Source organism: Sprattus sprattus, assembly GCF_963457725.1.
Source record: "Sprattus sprattus genome assembly, chromosome: 6".
NCBI lineage: Eukaryota > Metazoa > Chordata > Actinopteri > Clupeiformes > Clupeidae > Sprattus > Sprattus sprattus.
In genome coordinates this window covers 28,971,569-28,997,649 of record NC_137925.1, presented here as the reverse complement: position 1 = coordinate 28,997,649, position 26,081 = coordinate 28,971,569, and the positions used below count along the sequence as shown (strand labels likewise).

The 26,081-nt window shown below is 41.4% G+C and overlaps 1 protein-coding gene across 1 annotated transcript in view; it reads left to right on the top strand.

Moving 5' to 3' along the window:
- The window catches only part of uvssa (UV-stimulated scaffold protein A), a 53,055-nt gene that overhangs the window by 9,305 nt on the left and 17,669 nt on the right, over positions 1-26,081 (top strand). Inside the window, exon 9 of the mRNA XM_080841314.1 lies at positions 15,211-15,304. Within this exon, the coding sequence (XP_080697440.1) occupies positions 15,211-15,304 (94 nt within the window). The remainder of the gene's footprint in view (positions 1-15,210; positions 15,305-26,081) is intronic.

The following is a 26,081-nucleotide window of genomic DNA, read 5'->3' as shown; positions in this document are numbered from 1 at the left end:
CACTGTCTGTGTCCAGTAGCAACCATTTGCAAAAGAGGGACGGAACTTGACTAGAAATCTTCAGTTTACAAACAGCAGGGAAACAGCCGAGGGCATCATGCTGCAATGAGCTCTTCTCCCAAAACTCTAGCCTCCATCATGGTAAGGTGAACCCTAGCCTCCATCATGGTAAGGTGAACCCTAGCCTCCATCATGGTAAGGTGAACCCTAGCCTCCATCATGGTCAGGTGAACCCTAGCCTCCATCATGGTCAGGTGAACCCTAGCCTCCATCATGGTAAGGTGAACCCTAGCCTCCATCATGGTAAGGTGAACCCTAGCCTCCATCATGGTAAGGTGAACCCTAGCCTCCATCATGGTAAGGTGAACCCTAGCCTCCATCATGGTAAGGTGAACCCTAGCCTCCATCATGGTAAGGTGAACCCTAGCCTCCATCATGGTAAGGTGAACCCTAGCCTCCATCATGGTCAGGTCAACCCTAGCCTCCATCATGGTCAGGTCAACCCTAGCCTCCATCATGGTCAGGTCAACCCTAGCCTCCATCATGGTCAGGTCAACCCTAGCCTCCATCATGGTCAGGTCAAACCTAGCCTCCATCATGGTAAGGTCAAAGGTCAACCCTAGCCTCCATCATGGTCAGGTGAACCCTAGCCTCCATCATGGTCAGGTCAGATTAACCTTAAAGCAGCAATGTGGAGTTCTGTTCCAAACCTAGAAAGCTTACTACCTAAAAGGCATGCAAAAATCTTGCAAACACCACCAACAGCCCAGCTGTCACTGATAGAAGCTTTCCAACACACTAACTGGTGTCTTTTGGCAGTATAGCTGGCAATGTCAAGCTTTTCTTCCATGTTTGTAGGGTATTCCAGCCCGTTACACAGAACTACATAGGGCACATTCTGGTTGGCTAGTGGGGAAGACACAGTGTTTATCTGTCCTTCACATGACAATATGCTATAAAAATGAATTTGAGGATGGTACCTAAACTAGTTGCCTATAAAACCATATCTCAAAAAGTGTCAAATTGTTGCATAGTGTTACTTTAAAACCTAATGTTACTTTGCAGGCTATGCAACCTGCTTTTTTAACAGAAATGTCTCAAAAGTCCCCAATTTTTCTTTTTCGTTCTCCCTTTGTGCGCCAGACTTTTGGGAAGACAATATATTTTATCATGACAACACTTGGGGCCTGATTTACCAACAGGATTGCGCCCATTTCTGGCGTAAAATAGCGGTCGTAAACATAAAACGGTATTTACTAAGGGGGCGCATTTGAGTAGAGTCGCATATTAACGCTTTGAGGGTGTGTACCTGCCAACAGGTGGGATGGCACAGAGACGTGGGTGGTAACGTAGGCGTGAAGCGCACTTTAATGGGAGGAGTGCGCCTAATGATGTATTGCGTGGTATTTACTAAACTGCCTGGCAAGAGCTATTTCGTGCTAATTCTCCGCCTCATAAAAGCACGTCTTAACCAGGAAGCGCATTTCCATTGAGTCTGAAAACGTTGATATGGCAGCAGTGATAAGAGCAAGGCGAAGAAAGAAGACAGAGACAGCGCACAGAAATAATTTTTTCAACTCGTATAACACATTTTCAGTTAAGCGAACCATAAATCATTAGACGGTACAGGTTAACCAGCCACGCAATACTTCAATTACTGGACCAGATCAGAGACGAAATCGAACCCTCCACCCTGCGATCACATTCCATTCCATCAGTTGTTAAACTCAGGACAACATTACAAATATTGGCATCGGATCATTTCAAAGAGTTATAGCATCAGCAGTTGGTATAGCTCAGCCTTCACTCAGCCAAATATTCACCCAGGTGCTCGACGCATTGCGACGGCGCACTGGTCAATATACATTTCCCCACTACGATAGCTGAAATTAAACTTTCCGAACGTAATTGGAGCCATTGATTGTACCCACATGCAAACAGTCCCACCTTCAATCCACGAACACGTTTACCGAAACAGAAAGCACGCATATTCAATGAATGTCCAGGTCATATGTGATGCCAACATGACCATTACTTACGTGGTAGTGGTCTGTCCATCAATGTTAGTAAATCAGGCCCTTTAAAGGGCGGAGTAAGCACACAGTGCCCAGCGCAGATGTGGTTTGATAAATACCACGGAAAATGCGCAAAAACACTGTGCGTTAATGTGCGATCGCAGATTAAGCAGCGCTCGCATGTTAGTAAATCAGGCCCTTGATATTTCCAATTGCGCTTTTGAAGGGATGAAAAAAGAAGTACTGCATACAGGCAGTAGAGTGCAGTAGAGGACATGTTATGAATACTGCAGTCCTGTATGGTACTAATGAAAAACCCAATGTTGCAAAAGAAATCAATGTCAAACCATAAACATACACTTAAATACCCTTATTTACGTATCTGAACAATTGCCACAAGTAATAAAGCACAATATTTGCAACATATAATCCGGGTTTATTATTTTTAAAGGCAATAGGATGTACCTCCTTGTGACCTGTTCATACTGCCATTGAGTCATGCATACCGATTGGCAGATGGATGAAATATGCTAAACGGAGAATTAGTGTAATTGTAAAGGACCTTTAGTGTGGCTGTAGCCTTATACATAACCCTAACCCTTATACATCTGCAAATCATTTAGGGTGCCCCCCCCCAGATGGGTTACTCAGATAATGATGGGAATTATAAATCTACTTTGCCACAATTTTATTTTTGTAAATCCATACATATGTTACATACACTCTATGTTTGTTTTTGAAATAATTTAGTTATGGAGCCAAATAACTAAATTAAGTTATGGAATTTCCGTGAATGGGAAGAGGTCTTGGAAAAACATGTATTACATTTTTTTTTTCCAGTTGATCCTTTTTTAGCCAAAACCTTACCTGATAGCGAGAAAGCTATTTTTGTTCTTACGTCTTGAAAACCTGGAGTTATATGTATATATTTCCCCCCCTTCAGTCAGTATTTCCAACTGTTGAAAGGTCTCAGGCAGTGTTTCATGCCAAGATAGTATTCTCCTCTTGGAGTCTTGGCTGGGTAGCTCTATTCTCCTCTAACTAGTCTTGGCTGGGTAGCTCTATTCTCCTCTATCTAGTCTTGGCTGGGTAGCTCTATTCTCCTCCTCTAACTAGTCTTGGCTGGGTAGCTCTATTCTCCTCTATCTAGTCTTGGCTGGGTAGCTCTATTCTCCTCCTCTAACTAGTCTTGGCTGGGTAGCTCTATTCTCCTCTAACTAGTCTTGGCTGGGTAGCTCTATTCTCCTCTAACTAGTCTTGGCTGGGTAGCTCTATTCTCCTCCTCTAACTAGTCTTGGCTGGGTAGCTCTATTCTCCTCCTCTAACTAGTCTTGGCTGGGTAGCTCTATCCTCCTCTAACTAGTCTTGGCTGGGTAGCTCTATTCTCCTCTAACTAGTCTTGGCTGGGTAGCTCTATTCTCCTCCTCTAACTAGTATTGGCTGGGTAGCTCTATTCTCCTCCTCTAACTAGTATTGGCTGGGTAGCTCTATTCTCCTCCTCTAACTAGTCTTGGCTGGGTAGCTCTATTCTCCTCTAACTAGTCTTGGCTGGGTAGCTCTATTCTCCCCTGCTTCACACGCCTGAGTTATTGTGTGTGTGTGTGTGTGTGTGTGTGTGTGTGTGTGTGTGTGTGTGTGTGTGTGTGTGTGTGTGTGTGTGTGTGTGTGTGTGTGTGTGTGTGTGTGTGTGTGTGTGTGTGTGTGTGTGTGTGTAGCTGGGCCGGGATCCTCCCACATTGACAGATGGCAGAGGGGTGAATGTGTGTGTGTGTGTCTGTGTTTGCCTGTGTGTTCTTTCAGAGAGCATATGTGTATGTAGGTGGCGTTTGTATCTGTATATATTTTCTTGTGTGTATTCATGTCTTTGGATCTTCCAAAATAAGTGTGAGTGAATAGGATGTTTATTTGTGTGATAATGAGTGTGTGTGTGTGTGTGTGTGTGTGTGTGTGTGCAGGGGCGGACTGGCCATTGGGAATACCGGGGAAATCCGGTAGCTCAAAACACCAGCCCATTGTCATCTTCAACCGGCCCACCGCCATTAGGCCCTCTCGCAGCGCATATCAGTACAGCAGATTTTAAAATTTCTGAAGACAGCATTAATCAAGTTTTCTCTAAGAAATACAAATGTTGAGAAGCACTGACTGAATTTTATACTCCTACTTGCAATCTGTCTTCACACCTATGGTGACTATTTTTTGATTTTTTTTTTTTTTTTACGTTACTTCTTAAATGTGTTTTACGGACTTTGGAAGTTCAACGTAAGAACATATCTCTACGTTATTAATGAACACCTGAAAATTGGTTCTTACATAGCCGAAGTGTTCTCAGCTGTGCCGATTGAGGTAGAGGATTCTGGGATTCTTACATTTGGATTTGCATACATACAAGCAACACGCCCAGCCAGGGCACGCAACCGTATTGACGTGTGCAGTCAGCCCTAGCCCTTAACACGGATGAGGCACAGCTTGCTGCTGCCTCTATCAATCTCTTCCGTCAGTCTGATTTAGTTTTAGGTGTTATTAAATGTCAATTACTCTAGCCTACATTTTATTTGGATTTCATTTTATTTGGAAAACCACTGACTGGTGACAGTGATAAGGTAAGATGTGGCGTTGACCTTGCCAAATGTTAGCTTGCTATTCACAGATGAGGTAACGTTCCCTACAGCAAGCCTAGCTAACGGTATGTCTTAAATTGAGACCGTTATGATCTGGTAAAATAAGCAAGCTGTTGGCAACATCGAGATTATCTATTTTAACATGTTAGCCGTAGTCACTTGCTTACAATCGATGAGCAAGCTATCCATGGTGGTAGTTGTAAATAGGGCAATCTTTTAATTTCTAATACTGTAACTTGTGTCAAATAACTTAACCAGCTAGTTTGTTATGCTAAAATCACTGTGTTACACCAACACTTACATTATAAACAATGTTAATATGTTATCTAGATTGTGAATATGTTATCTAAAGGTGTTGAATTGGCCAAGTAAAGCTTGCGTTTCACAACACTTAGTTATAAACAATATGTTATCTAGATAGATGATTCTGGAATAAAACATGGATAAATGGATACAAAATAAATGAAGGGACATTTATAATAGACAAAAAATTGCGATTAAATATTGTCATAGTTTGACAGCACTAATTTCAAGTATATTTATCTAATACGCTTTGAGTGTACTAACCAATAGGCTGTAGTTATACGTATAACCATCAGATCTGATATCTTTTTCCCCCCAGTCCGCCCCTGTGTGTGTGTGTGTGTGTGTGTGTGTGTGTGTGTTTCTTGAGAAAGAGATAGAGATTATGTTGTGTCTTCAAGTTCATATAGGCGTCTACCTCCTGTGGTTTGTGTGTGTGTGAGTGTGTGTAGCTCTCCCCTGCTTCACACAGCTGAGTTATTGGCTGAAGCCCAATCATCTGGAAGAGCATCCAGCAGGTCAGGAGCATATTAGCATATAAAAAGCAGACGTGCTACACCACACCGCCCCCCCCTGGCCAGCACGCTACACCACACCGCCCCGTGGCCAACGGCTACACCCCCCCCTGGACAGCACATCTTTGGACGTTTTATTTCTACTTTAGAAGATTGAATAGGTTGTTAAATTCATAACCATTGAACTCTGGAGGAAAGACAAATGTAGTCAATTATTCAGCTGTTCTCGACGGCCTCCTTGACTTCTTAAAGAGAAAACTAGACATTATTCTAAGGCCAGTGGCAACGGTCAACACATTCCCCCGTCTGCTGTAATGTAGCTGTGTAGAATGTTGATTAGATCTCGATCATACATTAATGTGTATGTGTGTGTGTGTGTGTGTGTGTGTGTGTGTGTGTGTTTGTGTGTGAGGGTTGATTACATCTCGATCATATATTTGGGAGCTGGGATGGCAGCAGTGCATTGTGGGATGTCAGCAGTGCATTGTGGGGGGGTGACTGGCTGGGCATTATGGGATGCCAACATCATTATGCACACCTTTCATAGAAGGACAACAAACAGGAGGGCAGATGGTTGACATTAACAGCTAGCAGCTCAATAGAGAGATCACAGCATTTGTCTGTATTCAAGAGACGGCTCAATACTCTTTCATGTCTCTCTGTACCTCACAGGCTCTCCATGAAGCAGCCTATGTGCAGTAGCTGTCTGCGTAATTGTCATAATTTTTCTTGTTTAAACATTTCACTTTTTTTAACAGCAGCTTTGAAATAAGTTCTAACGGTCTGTGCACACAGAAAATGTCTCAGGTGTGTGTGTGTGTGTGTGTGTGTGTGTGTGTGTGTGTGTGTGTGTGTGTGTGTGTGTGTGTGTGTGTGTGTGTGTGTGTGTTCATGTCTCGTAATGCACATCCACTCAGAGCATGAGGAAGAGATGCAGGAGGCCATTTTCAATTCACAGCAATGGTTCTATCTGTGTAGTGGACGATTTATTTTTATTTCGTATTTTTTCTCACAGAACTTCAAAGAGCTTTTTTTCTGTAGCGGGTGGGGTGGGGCAGTTTAAATGCAAAGAATTGAATACGGTGCACATCCTATACTTAAGAAAAACCCAGCGGCAGCAAAACGCCTCCGTACAGCGACCCATCCTCAGACTGCTGCACACACACACACACACACACACACACACACACACACACACACACACACTCATCCTCAGACTGCTGCATCCACTCAAGCACAAGAGTAACAGTCCTGCCAGGAGCTGGGGGCAGATCTGATTTTATCACGACAGAATTAAAGTGAATTAAAAGTAAAATAGTGGTTGCCTCACAGGAATGGTGAGCTTGGGTGGTAATAGTTTTTTTAGGCTTTATTTTTCGTTTTCATCTATCAAGAGGCGAAAAACTGCCCAGAACTAAGGACGACAACTTGCACAAACAAAATAGCAATCTCCTCTCCCGCAATTACTTTTCTAGACGGCCAGAAAAACTGTTGTGCAGATGGAAATGATAGCACCACCGACCACAACTTTAACTAAGATGTTTTGTTTCATGGCATTCTTCCAAAGTGTGAATGAGTTTGTCGTAGTGAATGGGAAGAACCGGAGCTCATCAGTGAGTGGAAGCTGCCTTTTAGCGCGTGGCATAATTGCTGTTCATTTACAGTTAAGAGCAGCAGCATGTGCAGAGGAGAGTCTAATACGCTGTTTCATATTAGTCTGATTGGCCAAACCGGAGTGGCATTGGGAGATCCATTTAATGATACTGCAGGCATCATGATTCATTCACCTGAAGGAACATCTTGTGCAATGAAATGTCATTTTGTTCTGAAATTTCCCACTGAAAATGATCCACTGTAATGATGGTAAAAGACTACAGTCTTTTCACAGCCTTCTATTGACTGTCCTATAATCTTCAGTTATGGGATGCAATGTGGGGAAGGATCTAAGTCCAGAAAGTAAACACACTTAAGACCAGGGCCATCTTCGGCTGCCCCTTTAGTGCCTGATAGAAGTTTAATTACATTAGCAATTAAGGTGAATGAATGTAAGAATAATGATGTTTTAAAAGAATGCAGAAACAGCTCAGCTCACTGTCTGCCCTAGGAAAACAAAGGGCACTCGCTTGCCTCTGATGCTTTATGAAAATCACCCCCATATTTAAAAAATGGCATTTGGTTATGCATTGTAGCACCCGGGAACGGTTAAGTACTCTCTGAGAAAATTAAAAGGCATAAATTCTGTTTAGCGCTGATGGGATCCACGGTGCTCTCCCTGGAGCTGAGTGCTATCCTGCGCACCAGATGGAGCACTGTGTGTGTGTGTGTGTGTTTGTGTGTGTGTGTGTGTGTGTGTGTGTGTGTGTGTGTGTGGAGAGCGGGAACGAGAGGAAGCCTTGGGTTGCGTTTTGTCTTCCATAAATTCTCGCCCGTGAGATTTCTATGCTGTCACAGATGGGAGGAGAAAAATAATAATAATAATTTGCCTTTCGAGGAACTCATTGATATTACATATAGATTGATGGCGGCCGTTTACCCTTCAGAAGCTAAGTGCCTCTGTCACTTCAGCGGAGCATAATTAAGAGGGCCACAGGTCAATGTCAGCGACAGTCTTCTCTTTTGATTAGTGCCAGAGTGATAACTGAACTCACACACACACACACACACACACACACACACACACACACAGAGGATGATTGATGAATAGGAATTGAAGGTAGGCAGAGACAGCAGCACAAGGGAAGACGGAGCTTGGGTGGTGCCTTTTTATACCACTGGTTCGCAAATAGTTTCATTACAAAATGATCAAATTCACTGATATGAAATGATCCCCTTTTGCAGATATATTTGAGTGACCTCATAGTTAACTAGAGGGTTTGTTTTTTGGAGGAAATAGAGTATCCTCTTTTTGTTTTGCATTGTATCACAGCGATGAATTGTCAGTCGACTGTCCAAGGTACATGGAGGAAAACCCACTGAACACCTTACCCACTGAACACCTTACCCATTGAACACACCTAACCCATTAAATACCTACAAAGTTTCCAACTTTGGAAGCTGGAACTAATGTACCACCTCGTCTCTGGACGTTAGATGCTCTGGCTTTCTGATATCCTCCATTTGTACTCCTTAAATGATTGCAAGGCTACTTACGTTATTATTTATTATTATACTGGGAATTGGAATTTAGATTATGCGTACCTGAGCTTGTGCTTGACTTCAGCAATGTAGTGTCCATCTAGTCATGTATGTATTACTGCGACTACTATGGGCTGCAATCAATTCACAACTGTATTTTTAGTCTACGTCTAGTCAACCGCTCTATTTACAGTCTGCAGCTGTTGCACAAGGCAACCCCATAGTGAGAATAATACAAGGGAAAAGAAATCATACACCAACTAATTAGCTTCATTGTCATGGTAACACTTTACTATTCAAATGCCATGATAGATTTGACTCCATTAAATCATTAAATGCATTACTGTTGCTTTTTATTGTGGATGTGAAGGTAAAGCGTTTCAGGGCACTGTCATGTGTGTGTGTGTGTAGGAGTGAGATGAGGTGTGAGTGGAGAGTGCACTGTTGTGTGTGTGTGTGTGTGTGTGTGTGTGTGTAGGAGTGAGATGAGGTGTGAGTGGAGAGTGCACTGTTGTGTGTGTGTGTGTGTGTGTGTGTGTGTGTAGGAGTGAGATGAGATGTTAGTGGAGAGTGCACTATCGTGTGTGTGTGTGTTTGTGTAGGAGTGAGATGTGAGTGGAGAGTGCACTGTCGTGTGTGTGTGTGTGTGTGTGTGTGTGTGTGTGTGTGTGTGTGTGTGTGTGTGTGTGTGTGTGTGTGTGTGTGTGTGTGTGTGTGTGTGTGTGTGTGTGTGTGTGTGTGTGTGTGTGTGTCAGTGGCGACTTTTGGTCATAAAAATGAGGGAGGACAGGTGGTGAAGAGGTGGGCGGTGGTGAGAGAGAGAGACCTGGAGGTTATCTTGGTATTTCGGGGCTTGGTAAGGCACTGTTAAAGGGGTTGAATTGTTTGTAATAAAGTGATGTAGGCCTAATAAAAAGTGTAAGTTGTTGTGGGCATGTCTGTTGTTTTTACACTGAAATATAGTAAAGGTGGCAGAAATGTTTTTGAAGATGATGTTTTTACATTTGAATGGGCTGTGTGGAATTTAAGGTATTTTAAAAGGCATTTGGAATGTATTTGAAAAAGTAATCAAGTCTCCTGGATCTCTGGGTGGCAAATGTATCAATTACATGCTCATACCACTGGGGGTCTTGTTGGAGACATTGGTGATGTGGTAGCTATGTAGTCACCCCAATAACCCCATCCCTTCCCATAGGGACCAGACTTCCTTAACAGGAAAAATAAAACATTTATTTAAACTAAACACAGAACTTATTTTCCCTAGCAGTTTCATAAAAATAATAATTCAGTCAAATACAAATCACATAGCTTCTTTCAAATTAAACCTTTCTCTTAAAACACAGGGAATCCTTTCTTTTAAAACACAGGGAATCACTTTTCACATTAACCATTCAATTCAACCAACAAAATAGTACATGAAACCACAGTAGCTTCAATACATGTTATTTAAGGCATTTAGTCCATCCACTGCAATGTAACTGTCCATAAAGTTCATGCTGCTCAATTCACCAGTCAGTCAAGTGTCCATTTCACTCACGCAAGTCAGTCACGTATCGTTACCTTTGGTTCAGTTGTAGCAGCAGCTTTGGCAGTAGCGGTGGTGGTAGGATTAGCCGTAGCAGTAGCTAACTCTTAGCCCAGTGCTACTGTGGAGAATATGGTGTCGCTGCCAAATGTGAGGACCCGCCTGATGTGAGTCCGCATGCGCAAACTTTGCGACACTATTGTAGTACAACGAGCCAGGTAATGCTGGTGGTGTAGGCCATAGACATGTCTATGGTGTAGGCTACAGCATGAAGTGGAATGACAAGCGCATTTGTTTACGTTTGAAATTCACCAAGGTTTATGATGTTAAGCTTCATGTTTATTGAATTATTAGTTAAGCAGTGCATTCATTAGCCTACTAGTAACAGTAATACAACATAGCCCCATATGTTGACACTGAGCCTTATGCTGTAAACCGTTGACAAAATTATAAAACACTACGTTAAATAAACCTACATTATGCGTTAAGAGAAGCCAGATACATTGATATTAAACCATGTATGAGCATGCACGTCTTGGATAGTTTGCTCCTGAGCCTTCTGCCGTAAACCGTTTGTGTTTGCGCATGCGAACTCACATCAGGCAGCGGCGGACTCACATCAGGCAGCGGACTCACATTTGGCAGCGACATATGGAGTGGCAGAATGCTAACGGGAGGAGACACGAGGGGAGGGAGAGAGTAGAGAGCAATACACTTGAACCCGCCTTGCAAATCACTGTGTACCGTGGACTCCGACACCGTCTTCTCAGTAAGACTCGCCAGCCGTCCCCCGGTTCTTTTGATTTACAGCTTTCAGTTCGTTAGAAACACTTCTCATCAGCTACAACACCGCGCTGTCATCTTCTCCGAATACCTGTTGCTCTGCCCTTCATTCTGATTGGGCACATCGACGAATGCCGCGTTGCTGATTGGCTGCTTGATGACAGGCTAGCATTTCGAACTGACCCGCCCAAAGGGAGGACCGTCCTCCCTTTCCTCCATTCACTTCAAGGTTAAAATGAGAAGACCGCGCTTCGCCCAGGTTTTGAGCGCTTATAATGGGAGTCAATGAGGGGGTTAGGGAGGACGGTCCTCAGCGGACCCTTTAGCGATTTAGAAGTGCTAAAATAGACTAAAGTCTATCAAATACCTATGAAATACTAACAATTATTTAATAAATATGTTTTATTTTTATTATAATTTCTTCTGTAATTTTTTTTAGGGAGGATCTTCCTCCCTTTCCTCAATGGGGGAATCGCCACTGGTGTGTGTGTATAGGAGTGAGATGAGATGTTGGGGGCGAGTGCACTGTCGTGTGTGTGTGTGTGTGTGTGTGTGTGTGTGTGTGTGTGTGTGTGTAAAGGAGTGAGATGAGGTGTTAGTGGAGAGTGCACTGTCGTGTGTGTGTGTGTGTGTGTGTATAGGAGTGAGATGAGGTGTGAGTGGAGAGTGCACTGTCGTGTGTGTGTGTGTGTGTGTGTGTGTGTGTGTGTGTGTGTGTGTATAGGAGTGAGATGAGGTGTTAGTGGAGAGTGCACTGTCGTGTGTGTGTGTGTGTGTGTGTGTGTGTGTGTGTGTGTGTGTATAGGAGTGAGATGAGGTGTTAGTGGAGAGTGCACTGTCGTGTGTGTGTGTGTGTGTGTGTGTGTGTGTGTGTGTGTGTGTGTGTGTGTGTAGGAGTGAGATGAGGTGTCAGTGGAGAGTGCACTGTCGTGTGTGTGTGTGTGTGTGTGTGTGTGTGTGTGTGTGTGTGTGTGTGTGTAGGAGTGAGATGAGTTTGGAGATGTTAGGGGAGAGTGCACTGTCGTGTGTGTGTGTGTGTGTGTGTGTGTGTGTGTGTGTGTGTAGGAGTGAGATGAAGGTGTGAGTGGAGAGTGCACTGTGTGTGTGTGTGTGTGTGTGTGTGTGTGTGTGTGTGTGTGTGTGTGTGTGTGTGTGTGTGTGTGTGTGTTGGAGTGAGATGAGGTGTTAGTGGAGAGTGCACTGTCATGTGTGTGTGTGTGTATATGAGTGAGATGAGTTTGAGATGTTAGGGGAGAGTGCACTGTCATGTGTGTGTGTGTGTGTGTGTGTGTGTGTGTGTGTTGGAGTGAGATGAGGTGGTAGTGGAGAGTGCACTGTCTTGTGTGTGTGTGTGTTTATGAGTGAGATGAGGTGTAAGTGGAGAGTGCACTGTCATGTGTGTGTGTGTGTGTGTGTGTGTGTGTGTGTGTGTGTGTATGTGTGTGTTGGAGTGAGATGAGGTGTTAGTGGAGAGTGCACTGTCATGTGTGTGTGTGTGTGTGTTTGTGTGTGTGTGTGTGTGTGTGTGTGTGTGTGTGTTGGAGTGAGATGAGGTGTTAGTGGAGAGTGCACTGTTGTGTGTGTGTGTGTGTGTGTGTGTGTGTGTGTGTGTGTGTGTGTTGGAGTGAGATGAGGTGTTAGTGGAGAGTGCACTGTCATGTGTGTGTGTGTGTGTGTGTATGAGTGAGATGAGTTTGAGATGTTAGGGGAGAGTGCACTGTCGTGTGTGTGTGTGTGTGTGTGTGTGTGTGTGTTGGAGTGAGATGAGGTGGTAGTGGAGAGTGCACTGTCTTGTGTGTGTGTGTGTTTATGAGTGAGATGAGGTGTAAGTGGAGAGTGCACTGTCATGTGTGTGTGTGTGTGTGTGTGTGTGTGTGTGTGTGTATGTGTGTGTTGGAGTGAGATGAGGTGTTAGTGGAGAGTGCACTGTCATGTGTGTGTGTGTGTGTGTGTGTGTTTGTGTGTGTGTGTGTGTGTGTGTGTGTGTGTGTGTGTGTGTGTGTGTGTGTGTGTGTGTGTGTGTGTGTGTGTGTTGGAGTGAGATGAGGTGTTAGTGGAGAGTGCACTGTCATGTGTGTGTGTGTGTGTGTTTGTGTGTGTGTGTGTGTGTAGGAGTGAGATGAGTTGGGAGATGTTAGTGGAGAATGCACTGTCTTGTGTGTGTGTGTGTGTGTGTAGGAGTGAGATGAGTTGGGAGATGTTAGTGGAGAGTGCACTGTCACTGTCACACACACACACACACACACCACACGGCGATACTGTCATGCTAATAACTGGACGCACACACACACACACACACACACACACACACACACACACCACACACACCACACGGCGATACTGTAATGCTAATAACTGGACGTGTTATGAAGAAGCCCACAGATCCGCGTGACGTAGCCCAAAGATCCGCGTGGCGTAGACATTTACATTTTTGGCTTATTTGCAGAGTTCATTCAAATACGTTCTTTTAAAGGTGTTGATACTGCAGAGATATTTTAAAGTAGGTAATACTGCAGAGATTCTGAAATGTCAACATTACCTGAAAGCTATTTTTTTAAATACAGCATGTAATTCGGTATTGATCAGAAGCGTCAGATCTATTAGGCATACCATTATGGGTCTCTTGTATCAACTTACTGACCATTTTGCTTTACTAATCATTTACTGCAAACAAATCTGGCATGGCCTTCACAGTCTGAAACACATTATTAAATATTTTTCCTCGTGTGAATGTTCCATGTTCAGTTCTCGTTAAACTTTCACTGAATATGTATTTCTATTTGAAAAAGGAACTGCAGTCTAGGTTACAGCGATGCTTTATGCAGTCACAATTAGGTGAACTATTGGTTAAGTAGATCACCTTTGGAAGGAAGCAGTGAAAAGATTGGATCTGGTCAACTGGAAATTCTATTAGGAGTGTGAATAATATTATAAGATGGAGCCACCCACACACACACACACACACACACACACACACACACACACACACACACACACACACACACACACACACACACACACACACGTTCCTGCAGAGTGTGCTGTTCTGGACGCCGTAAATCTCAGGAGAACCCCAGGCCACTGGGGTCCCCTTTGATTGTTAATAAGCTGAGAAAACACTGTGTGTGTGTGTGTGTGTGTGTGTGTGTGTGTGTGTGTGTGTGTGTGTGTGTGTGTGTGTGGTGCGGTGCACAGCCGTTGAGACTAATTCCTCTGTAAACACATATTGAGGGAAGGGCGGCCATACACAGACAGATTAAGACAGACACACACACACACACACACACAAACACAAACACACACACACATACAGACAGACAGACAGACAGATTAAGACAGGCGGGTTAAACATGAAAACTCTGAAGCTCCACAGCGTCAAATGCTCACTCTTATTGCTAAGACATTGTTAAATTCTGAATAAAGTGTATTTATTATTACATTTTCAATAGAGTTTTCAGCTTGCAGTTGCCAACTAATGTTATAGTTATTTAGTTGGTTATGCCATCAAGCATATTGTTGCACAAATGAACATATGAAAGGTCTTCCTAGATCTAGGGTCAAGCTGGACTACAGCACTTTGCTGTAATGAGAAACAAAACCCATTTCATATCTAGAGGTATATCCCCCTCACCTCACCTTGTCCATTTCATATCTAGAGGTATATCCCCCTCACCTCACCTTGTCCATTTCATATCTAGAGGTATATCCCCCTCACCTCACCTTGTCCATTTCATATCTAGAGGTATATCCCTCTCACCTCACCTTGTCCATTTCATATCTAGAGATACATCCTCACCTCACCTCACCTTGAACACTGCCATGAAGCAGGAAGGAGCGACTTGGAGTTTCATCTAGTCACGAGCGCTGTGTGTGAATCTTGTAACAATAAACAGAGTGTGCAATGATGACCTTTAGTTTTATTAAACGCTGTGATAAACACAGAAGTGGTACTAGTGGTTAAAATAACGACTTAAAATGCATTAAAAAAAGGGAACCCTACAAACTACATTTCCCATGAATCTTTAGTGTGTGTATATATATATAATTATACTACAGTTACCTGAAATCTTTAGAGTGTATGTATAAATATACTACATTTACCATGAATTTTTAGTGAACGCCTAACCCTATGTATGTATATGGATGATACAGAGTATTTTCCAAACCATCCAACTAGCCAATTAATCAAAGGAATAATATTGCTGGTTGCATATAAAAGTGTAAAAACTTTACAATCAATTCTTCAGTTGGGATTAAGTTTTTGGTGTTTATTTTCTCGTACTAATATTGTACCTTCCTGTTTCCAACCGCACCAGGTGAGGGCAGATGATAGTGATGAGGACTTTGAGGAGGTGCCGGAGAAGGAGGGCTTTGAGCCGCACATTCTTGATGCCCTGCGTGTTGAGTACGGTACGCACACACACACACACACACACACACACACACACACACACGTTTACTCAGGAGGAGGGCTTTGAACCGCACACTCTTGATGACATGCGCATGGTACGGTACGCACACACACACACACACACACACACACACACACACACGCTCTTGATGACCTGCATGTTGAGTACGGTAGGTTTACTCAGGTGGTCGAGGCGGGAGGCTGAGACCCCCAAAGTAAAGTCAACAGACAGCTGCTACAAAGCAATAAAGGAACGTGCAGCCGTGAGGGCAGGCCCACACCACTGGGGATGAAATGACTTAACTTGACATCAATTGGTCTGTGATGAATGAACAAGCACCATGTTTTTATCAGATTTCTGTAGTTGGACCTCTTACTCTTCTGCTCATCCTCTTCAATGTCTTGTTTCTCTTCCCATCAAATGCTGATTTGACATTTGGAGCATTCTTCCAGACTTAAAGTTTATGAAAGAAGTGCAGTTTCCGATTACAGTCAAGATTTTGTTGTGCGCTGTTAAGGAATATGAATTGATTGACTGATTCATAAAATTATAGTCTTTACAAAACATTCCTGAGCAAATTTCGAGGATTTGTATGCACAGATTCTCCTCTTGAATAATAATTATACTGAACACTTGTACACTGTAGTTTAATAAATACAATTAGTCTCACCTTGGAATGTTTATTGAATATTTTCAACTACACTGTGGTCGATTGATTAGCAGTGTAATATAATAGGTTCAATGTTAGTTATTCTAAAATCAATAGTTTGTTGTATCCTGAACCACTTACCTTTTTTTACTTTATTTACATTGTAACTACATTACAACTATTCAATTTGAGCTTTTGACACATTCTTGCTTTGAACAAAGTTTTATAGAGGTTTTATAGAGTTTAATAGAGATTTTGTAGAGGTTTTGTAGAAAGTATTATTTTGAGTAGGGTAAGTAGGCGTACAGATCTGTTTGGGCGGTATGGAGATGATCCAAAGTAGATTATTGTTTTTAGTTTTTTAAACTCAATGGCGAATTGGACCATTGTTTAATATCCAAGACAATGGCAAATCTAACAAAGCGGTTTTAAGCCAATTTCAGTGTGCGGGTACGGTGAACTCAACCCAAGCATTCAGAAGACATTTTGAAATTTGATTCTTATTTCTGTGTTCCAAAAGGTATGACCATTCATGTAGGTCCATTTGGATATGCTGCTGGTGCTAGAAATGATCTCTAGTGTCATCAAACTATGAGCTGTATGGGTCTTTAGTCAGTACAGTCCTGATATAAGGATGGCAAGTGTGCTCTCACAAGCACTATGAGCTGTAGGTTTCTATAGTCAGTAGGCAAGCGTGCTCTCACAAGCACTATGAGCTGTAGGGGTCTATAGTCAGTACACTCCTGATTTTAGGATTCAAGCGTGCTCTCACAAGCACTATGAGCTGTAGGGGTCTATAGTCAGTACACTCCTGATATTAGGATTCAAGCGTGCTCTCACAAGCACAGTCATTTAGTGCCCTTCATCTGCCACTGGAGAGCTCTGCCTCCTCTCACAGGACAGAAGGAGAACACATCTGTTTTGGGCTGTTCTTTAGAAATGTATCGGCAGGTTCTTTTCTCCTTTCTCGTATTTTTCATGCATTCTGTCCGTCTTGATCTCTCTTTTTTTTTTTTTTTAAACAAACATTTGGATCTCCATGGAGACACTGGATTGGCACGGTCCTCTTTTCTCAAGAGCCTAAACTGGTTATTTAACAAATATGCAAATTAACTGGATAACTGATTGGTTACCATATTTATAATTTTGAATGGTTTACAGTGCTCCTCATTTTTCCTTTTTCTTGTGATTTAAGAATTGTTCTTCTTAAATCAGTGTTTGTAATCAGAAAAAAAATGTTCTATCTCGCTTTCCCTTTCTCTCTTTCTACTTTTATTCATTTCCTGGGTCCTTTTTTTTCTCCATTTCTGTCTTTTTACGACTGATACGTTATCTATCCCTTTATCCAAGCACTCTTGTCAGGACGTTATCTCTTTCCAAAATTTACATTTTAATTACAAGGCCCGCTGACCCTACGGAAATCAATCCCCCTGACTCCACTGGGTGTCTACTGGAAGGCCCTCTCCATTTCCTGCCATTGATTCATCTCTTTAACACCTGCAACTTTATTGCTTCAGACAAATAGCTGCCATTTTGGTACATTTGAACAGAAAAAGAAAGGATTTGGTAATATTTTACCATGGTTCCCGACGAGGTGTTGTTGATGATGCAATATGTCTGTGAGATTGAGGGGAGCAGCAGACAGCGATAGAGAAACGGTTAAGGGTAAATGGCATCACACACACACACACACACACACACTCGGAGGGTAAATGGCATCATACATCCCCCCGTTCTCCGGTCGAATCAATATCAGCCCTATGCTCCCCCACAGTTTGTTTTCCTCTCTCTTCTGCATTTCTCAATGATGGCTATTTTATATAATTTACAAGAACAAAACCCGCTTCAAACATGCACAGTACAAGGTTCTGGTTGAACTGAGTCTTCAGGATGAAGCCAGACAGACTGCAGAAGGCAGGCTGCATTAGTGGTGTGTCCAATGTGTGTCCAGTGTCCATGGCTTTTGGTGTGCAATGCTCCATGGTACCCACATACTTCAGATCCACAGATGCATCTCTCATTCATCACACTTTTTTGTGTCAACAGCTGCAGAAGAAATTAGTAGAAATAAACATTCTGTCTTCTGATCTCTATGATGAACAGAAAAATCACTTTCAGTAAGGAATACTAATATTATACTAATAATAAATACAACAATAATAATAGGAATACTAATATTATACTAATTACATACTAAAATATTAATAATATAATAATAATAAATACAATAATAATAATCGGAATACTAATATTATACTAATAATAAATACAATTATAATAATCGTAATACTAATATTGTACTTATAATAAATAAAACAATAACAATAGGACTAATATTACTAATAATATACTACTAATAACAATAACAATAATAATAATAGGAATACTAATATTAAACTAATAATAAAAGAAATAATAATATTATACTAATTACATAGTAAAATACTAATATTATACTACATACTAATATTCTTTATGATGAATAATCCAGGTCAGAACAGATTGTACAATGTCATAGCAAAGACGTATGATTGTTGTCTTGTATGCATTTTGTGTGTAGTTTGTAAAAAAAAAAATTATAATTGAAAGAATACATATATATTATACTGGAGGTCTTGAAATCAATTCTAGCTTCTCCTTTTTTTAACAAATCCTGCACATCTTCTCTGTATGTGTGTGTATGTGTGTCTATACTGTTTATATACAGCCGCGGAAAAAATTAAGAGACCACTTCAAAATTATCAGTTTCTCTGGTTTTACTATTTATTGGTATGTGTTAAAGTAAAATGTACATTTTAGTTTTATTCTATAATCTAGGTTTGTAAAAGACCATAAGGATTGAAAAAAGCGGACTGGAGGGTCTTCTAGTTCGTCTTCTCTGATGAGTCCAATTTTCAGCTTTGCCCAACACATGGTCGTCTGATGGTTAGACGGAGACCTGGAGAGGCCTACAAGCCAGAGAGTCTTGCACCTACTGTGAAATCGGACTCATCAGAGAAGACGAACTTAGAGGAACCTCCAGTCCGCTTTTTCAATCCTTATGGTCTTTTACAAACCTCAGCCAGGCAAAGTACAACGTTGTCCCGGAAGAAAAACTTGCTTCCTTTTGCTCTGACAATGTTCCCCAACTCTGAGAAGTGTTTTTTCCAGCAGGGCAATGCTCCATGCCACACAGCCAGGCCAGTAAAGGTGTGGATGGAGTACCACCAGATCAGGACCCTGTCATGGCCAGCCCAATTTCGAGACCTGAATCCCATAAAAAACCTCTGAAATGTGATCAAGAGGAAGATGGATGGTCACAAGCCATGAAAAGAAGCCGAGCTGCTAGAATTCTTGCGCCAGGAGTAGCATAAAGTCACCCAACGGCAATGTGAAAGACTGGTGGAGAGCATGCCAAGACACATGAAAGTTGTGATTTTAAATCAAGGTTATTCCACCAAATATTGATTTCTGAACTCTTCCTAAGTTAAAGCATTAGTATTGTGTAGTTTAAAAATGAATATGAGCTTGTTTTCTTTGCATTATTCGAGATCTGAAGACACTGCATCATTTTTGCTATTTTGACCAATTGTCATTTTTCTGCAAATAAATGATCTAAATGACAATATTTTTATTTGAAATTTGGTAGGAATGTTGCCAGTAGGTTATAGAATAAAACTAAAATGTACATTTTACTTTAACACATACCAATAAATAGTAAAACCAGAGAAACTGATAATTTTGAAGTGGTCTCTTAATTTTTTCCGCGGCTGTATATATATACAAAAGTCTGAATATATATACAAAAGTCTGAATATATATATAAAAGTCTGAATATATATACAAAACTCTGAATATATATATACAAAAGTCTGAATATATATACAAAAGTCTGAATATATATACAAAACGAAGTCTGAATATATATATATACAAAACGAAGTCTGAATATACAGTGGGGAAAATAAGTATTTGAACCCCTGCCGACTTCGCAAGTTTGGCCACTTGCAAAGAAATGTGTGATCTAGAATTTTAATGGTAGGTGTATTTTAACAGTGAGAAACAGAATATCAACAAACAAATCCAGAAAAATGCATTTTATAAGATTTATGACTTTATTTGCATTTGATGCAAAAAATAAGTATTTGAACCCCCAAGCAAACAGCAAGAATTCTGGCTCCCAATGGCCAGTTATGTGCCCAAAAAGCACACAGATTAGTCCTCATTAGGTCTAACAAGGTATACCTGATCTCAACTGGTGACCTGTATAAAAGAAACATGTCCAAAGAATCATACTTCACACCTTCAACTCACCACTATGGGCAAGACCAAAGAGCTGTCCAAGGACGTCAGAGATAAGATTGTAGACCTGCACAATGCTGGAATGGGCTCCAAAACCACCGGCAAGCAGCTTGGTGAGAAGCAGATAACTATTGGTGCGATTATTCATAAATGGAAGCAACACCAAACAACTGTCACCCGCTCTAGGTCTGGGGCTCCATGCAAGATATCCCCTCGTGCGGAATCAGTGATCATTCGAAAGGTGCAGAATAACCCCAGAACTACACAGGGGGAGCTTGTGAATGATCTCAAGGCAGCTGGGACCAGAGTCACCAAGAAAATCATTGGCAACACACCACGCCGTAATTTTTTGAAGTACTGCAGCACTCGCAAGGTCCCCCTGCTCAAGGAAGCGCATGTACAGGGCCATCTGAAGTTTACCATTGCACACTTGAATGATTCTAGGGAGGATTGGGAGACAGAATGTGGTCAGATGATACCAAAATCAAGCTCTTTGGCATCAACTCGACTTGCCGTGTTTGACAGGGGGGGGGGGTGCTGAATATGACCCCAAGAGTACATCATACTCACCATCAACCATGGAGGTGGAAACATTATGCTTTGGGGCTGTTTCTCTGCCAAGGGTACAGGACGACTCCACCGCATCAAGGGGACTTTGGATGGGGCCATGTAACGTGGAATATTGGGCTTGAACCTCATTCCCTCATTCCCTCCCATTGAAAACACAACCTTAAAGATTTGGGGCCTGATTTACTAACAGGATTGCGCCCATTTTCTGGCGTAAAATAGCGGTCGTAACGAAAAACGGTATTTACTAAGCTGGCGCAGCGCATATTAACGCTTTGAGGGTGTGTACCTGCAAACAGGTGGGATGGTTCGGAAACGTGGGTGGTAACGTAGGCGTGTAGCGCTATTTAATGGGAGGAGTGCGCCTAATGATGAACTGCGTGGTATTTACTAAACTGCCCGGCGAGCGCACATCTCTGATTTGCACGCTAATTCTCCGCCTCATAAAAGCACGTCTTAACCATGCGCATTTCCACTGAGTCTGAAAACGTTGATATGGCAGCAGCAAGGCAAAGACATAGACAGAGACAGCGAACAGAAATATTTGTTTCAACTCGTATAATTCATATATTCATATATATGAAATTAAACTTTCCGAACGTAATTGGAGAAATTGATCGCACCCACCTGCAAACAGTCCCACCTTCAATCCGCGAACACGTTTACCGAAACAGAAAGCACACATATTCAATGAATGTCCAGGTCATATGTGATGCCAACATGACCATTACTTACGTGGTAGTGGTCTGTCCATGACAGTTTTATCTTTCGGAATAGTGTCATTTATCCATGATTGAGCAACGGTGATTTTGGAGAGGCCTGTCTACTTGGTAAATGTATTTGTTTCAGTGGGGATATATTGTAGTGAACCCATGTCCCTTGTAGAACGTATTAATCTCGCCATGTACACATATATATTGTTATAATAGACAGTGTATGCATTAATGCCACCAATAGCATATTATTTATAATCGTGTTCTTTTAAACATCTCGCTGTAGATGATGGCGGGCAAAACAACAATATAACCCATTGAATCAGGTTCAGTGATTGAGCGAACGTGAACCAATACATCTATCTCGCTATCTATTCGCTATCTATTCGCTGAACCTTAGTTTTTTCTTCCTCGAATCTCCATTGTGGCAGTAACTTGCTGGCAAGTTCTCCAGTCTTTTAACGGCGCGCTAAATAATGATTGCCCAGCGCGTATCTGGCTTGATAAATATCACGGAAAATGCGGGGAATCACCGTGCGTTAATGTGCGCCTGGCAAAGATGCGTTCGCAAATCAATCTTAGTAAATCAGGCTCTTTAAAGGGCGGAGTAAGCACAGTTTGCCCAGCGCAGATCTGGCTTGATAAATACCAAGTAAAATGCGCAAAAACACCGTGCGTTAATTTGCGAACGCAGATTAAGAAGCGCTCGCATATTAGTAAATCAGGCCCTTGGAGAGGATCTTGAAAGAGGAGTGGACCAAAATCCCTCCTGAGATGTTTGTAAACCTGGCGACCAACTACAAGAAACGTCTGACGTCTGTGCTTGCCAATAAGGGTTATTCCACCAAGTACTAAGTCCTTTTTGTCAGTTTTGGGGGTTCAAATACTTATTTTTTTGCATCAAATGCAAATAAAGTCATAAATGTTATAAAATGCATTTTTCTGGATTTTTTTGGTTGATATTCTGTTTCTCACTGTTAATATACACCTACCATTACAATTATAGATCACACATTTCTTTGCAAGTGGCCAAACTTGTGAAATCGCAAGGGGTTCAAATACTTATTTTCCCCACTGTATATACAAAACTCTGAAGCGCTCAATCCGTCTTTGTCCGCCATATTGGATTGAGCGCTTCCGATTAAATCAATGGTACCAAAATGTTTGCAATTACGTATTTTCTGCTTCATGAAACTCTGTTTTTCTGTTATATTGTTCAATTTTGACATTGATTTCTCACTAGAAATGCAATAATAACACGTTTATTTTACACCGTTTGACTTCACGAAGGATATTTTTAGAGGCAGATTCCCCATTGACTTGACTGGGGTCTTGTCAAAACCTTCGTAATTCCTTGTTTTCTGCTTCATGAAATACTGTTTTTCTGTTATATGGTAGGGTGACCAGACGTGCTCTTTTTCGGACATGTCCTCTTTTTGAGACCTAAAAAATGCGTCCGGCAGGGATTCCCAAATCGTCCGGGATTTTGCCCTGTCGGTGCTTCACAAAATGTTATTTCTACGAGTAAGTAAGGGTAGACAATTTTCTGGAAACACACCCGTGACCAATGGCTAGTTGTATTGTGATGTAGTACCTTATGTTATTTATACCCTTGGAATGGCCAACCTATCTAGGTCATGGTGAGTATTATTTTGTAGAAGGGAAATAGGCAGTAGCAATCTATAACACAATTATATGCTTATCCTACATAAACTATGGAAACTATAAAAAAAAAAAAACTATTCAATTCAATGAATAATGTCTTATTTTCATTGGATATATGCAATGAGGATATCTGGGTAATAATTTTTTGTCCAATGTCAAGTGTCTATTTGATCATGTGACGAGAGGATACGATGTAGGCTATCCCATTTAAACGTAAAAATGTCCTTCGTTAAGTCAAACGATGCAACATGAACGTGTTATTATTGCATTTTTAGCGAGAAATCAATGTTTAATTTTAGCCATATAACAGAAAAACAGTATTTCATGAAGCAGAAAACAAGGAATTACAAAGGTTTTGATGAGACCCCAGTCAATTCAATGGAAGACTTGCCTCTAAAAATATCCTTTGTGAAGTCAAAAGGTGTAAAAAAAACGTGTTATTATTGCATTTCTAGTGAGAAATCAATGTCAAAATTGAACAATATAACAGAAAAACAGTATTTCATGAAGCAGAAAATACGTAATTACAAACATTTTACATACCATTGATTTAATAGGAAGCGCTCAATCCAATATGGCGGACAAAGACGGATTGAGCGCTTCAGAGCTCAGAGTTTTGTATGTATATTCAGACTTCGTTTTGTATATACAGTACTGTGCAAAAGTTTTAGGCAGGTGTGAAAAAATGCTATGAACTAAGAATGCTTTGAAAAATGTAAACAATAAATGTTTATTTTTTATCCATTTACATGGTAAGACTGAGCACAGCAACAAGACACAACGTAGTTATACTGCATCAGCAGGGTCTCTCCCAGACAAATATTTCAAAGCAGACAGGGGTTTCAAAATGTGCAGTTCAAGCTCTTTTGAAGAAGACGTTGAGGATCGTAGACGCAGTGGTCAGCCAAGGAAACTTAATGCAGCTGAGGAAAAACCCATCAAGCTTATTTACCTTCGAAATCGGAAGATTTCAAGCAGTGGCATCAGCTCAGAACTGGCAGAAACCAGTGGTACCCAGGTACAGGCATTTACTGTCCGGGGAAGTCTGGCCAGAAGTGGTCTTCATGGAAGAGTTGCAGCCAAAAAGCTCTACCCAAGGAAACAAGGCCAAGTGACTGAACTAAGCACGAAAACATAGAAACTGGGGTGCAGAAACATGGCAGAAGGTGCTCTGGACTGATGAGTCAAAATTAGAAATATTTGGCTGTAGAAGAAGACAGTTTGTTCGCCAAAGGGCTGGAGAGAGGTACAATAATGAGAGTCTGCAGGCAACAGTGAAGCATGGTAGAGGTTCCTTTCCAGTTTGGGGCTGCATTTCTGCAAGTGGAGTTGGAAATTTGGTCAGGATGAATGGAGTCTTCAATGCTGAGAAATACAGGCAGATACTAATCCATCATGCAATACCATCAGGGAGGCGTATGATGGGCACCAAATGTATTCTGCAGCAGGAACATAACCCCAAACATACAGCCAATGTCATTAACAACTATCTTCAGCTTAAAGAAGAACAGAAAGTCCTGCAAGTGATGGTATGACCCCCACAGAGCCCTGATCTCTACATCATCGAGTCTGTCTGGGTTTACATGAAGAGACAGAAGAATTTTAGGAAGACTACATCCACAGAAGATCTGTGGTTAGTTCTCCAAGATGTTTGGAACAATTTACCAGCTGAGTTCCTTCAAAAACTGTGCGCAAGTGTATCTGGAAAATTGATGCTATTTTGAAGGCAAAGGGTGGTCACACCAAATTTTGATTTAATTTAGAATTTTCTTCTGTTCCTTCACTGCATTTTGTTAATTTATGAAGAATTGATGAAAATAAACTGTTAACACTTCCATTTTTGAAAGCATTCTTAGTTTACAGCATTTTTTCACACCTGCCTAAAACTTTTGCACAGTACTGTATATTCAGACTTTGTTTTGTATATATATTCAGACTTTTGTATACATATATTCAGAGTTTTGTATGTACAGCCGCGGAAAAAATTAAGAGACCACTTCAAAATTATCAGTTTCTCTGGTTTTACTATTTATTGGTATGTGTTAAAGTAAAATGTACATTTTAGTTTTATTCTATAACCTACTGGCAACATTCCTACCAAATTTCAAATAAAAATATTGTCATTTAGATAATTTATTTGCAGAAAAATGACAATTGGTCAAAATAGCAAAAAAGATGCAGTGTCTTCAGATCTCGAATAATGCAAAGAAAACAAGCTCATATTCATTTTTAAACTACACAATACTAATGCTTTAACTTAGGAAGAGTTCAGAAATCAATATTTGGTGGAATAACCTTGATTTAAAATCACAACTTTCATGTGTCTTGGCATGCTCTCCACCAGTCTTTCACATTGCCGTTGGGTGACTTTATGCTACTCCTGGCGCAAGAATTCAAGCAGCTCGGCTTCTTTTCATGGCTTGTGACCATCCATCTTCCTCTTGATCACATTTCAGAGTTTTTTTTATGGGATTCAGGTCTCGAAATTGGGCTGGCCATGACAGGGTCCTGATCTGGTGATACTCCATCCACATCTTTACTGGCCTGGCTGTGTGACATGGAGCATTGCCCTGCTGGAAAAAACACTTCTCAGAGTTGGGGAACATTGTCAGAGCAAAAGGAAGCAAGTTTTTCTTCCGGGACAACGTTGTACTTTGCCTGGCTGAGGTTTGTAAAAGACCATAAGGATTGAACCAAAGCGGACTGGAGGGTCTCCTAGTTCGTCTTCTCTGATGAGTCCAATTTTCAGCTTTGCCCAACACATGGTCGTCTGATGGTTAGACGGAGACCTGGAGAGGCCTACAAGCCACAGAGTCTTGCACCTACTGTGAAATTGGACTCATTTTGTATTCAGACTTTTGTATATATAGTCAGAGTTTTGTTTATATATTCAGACTTTT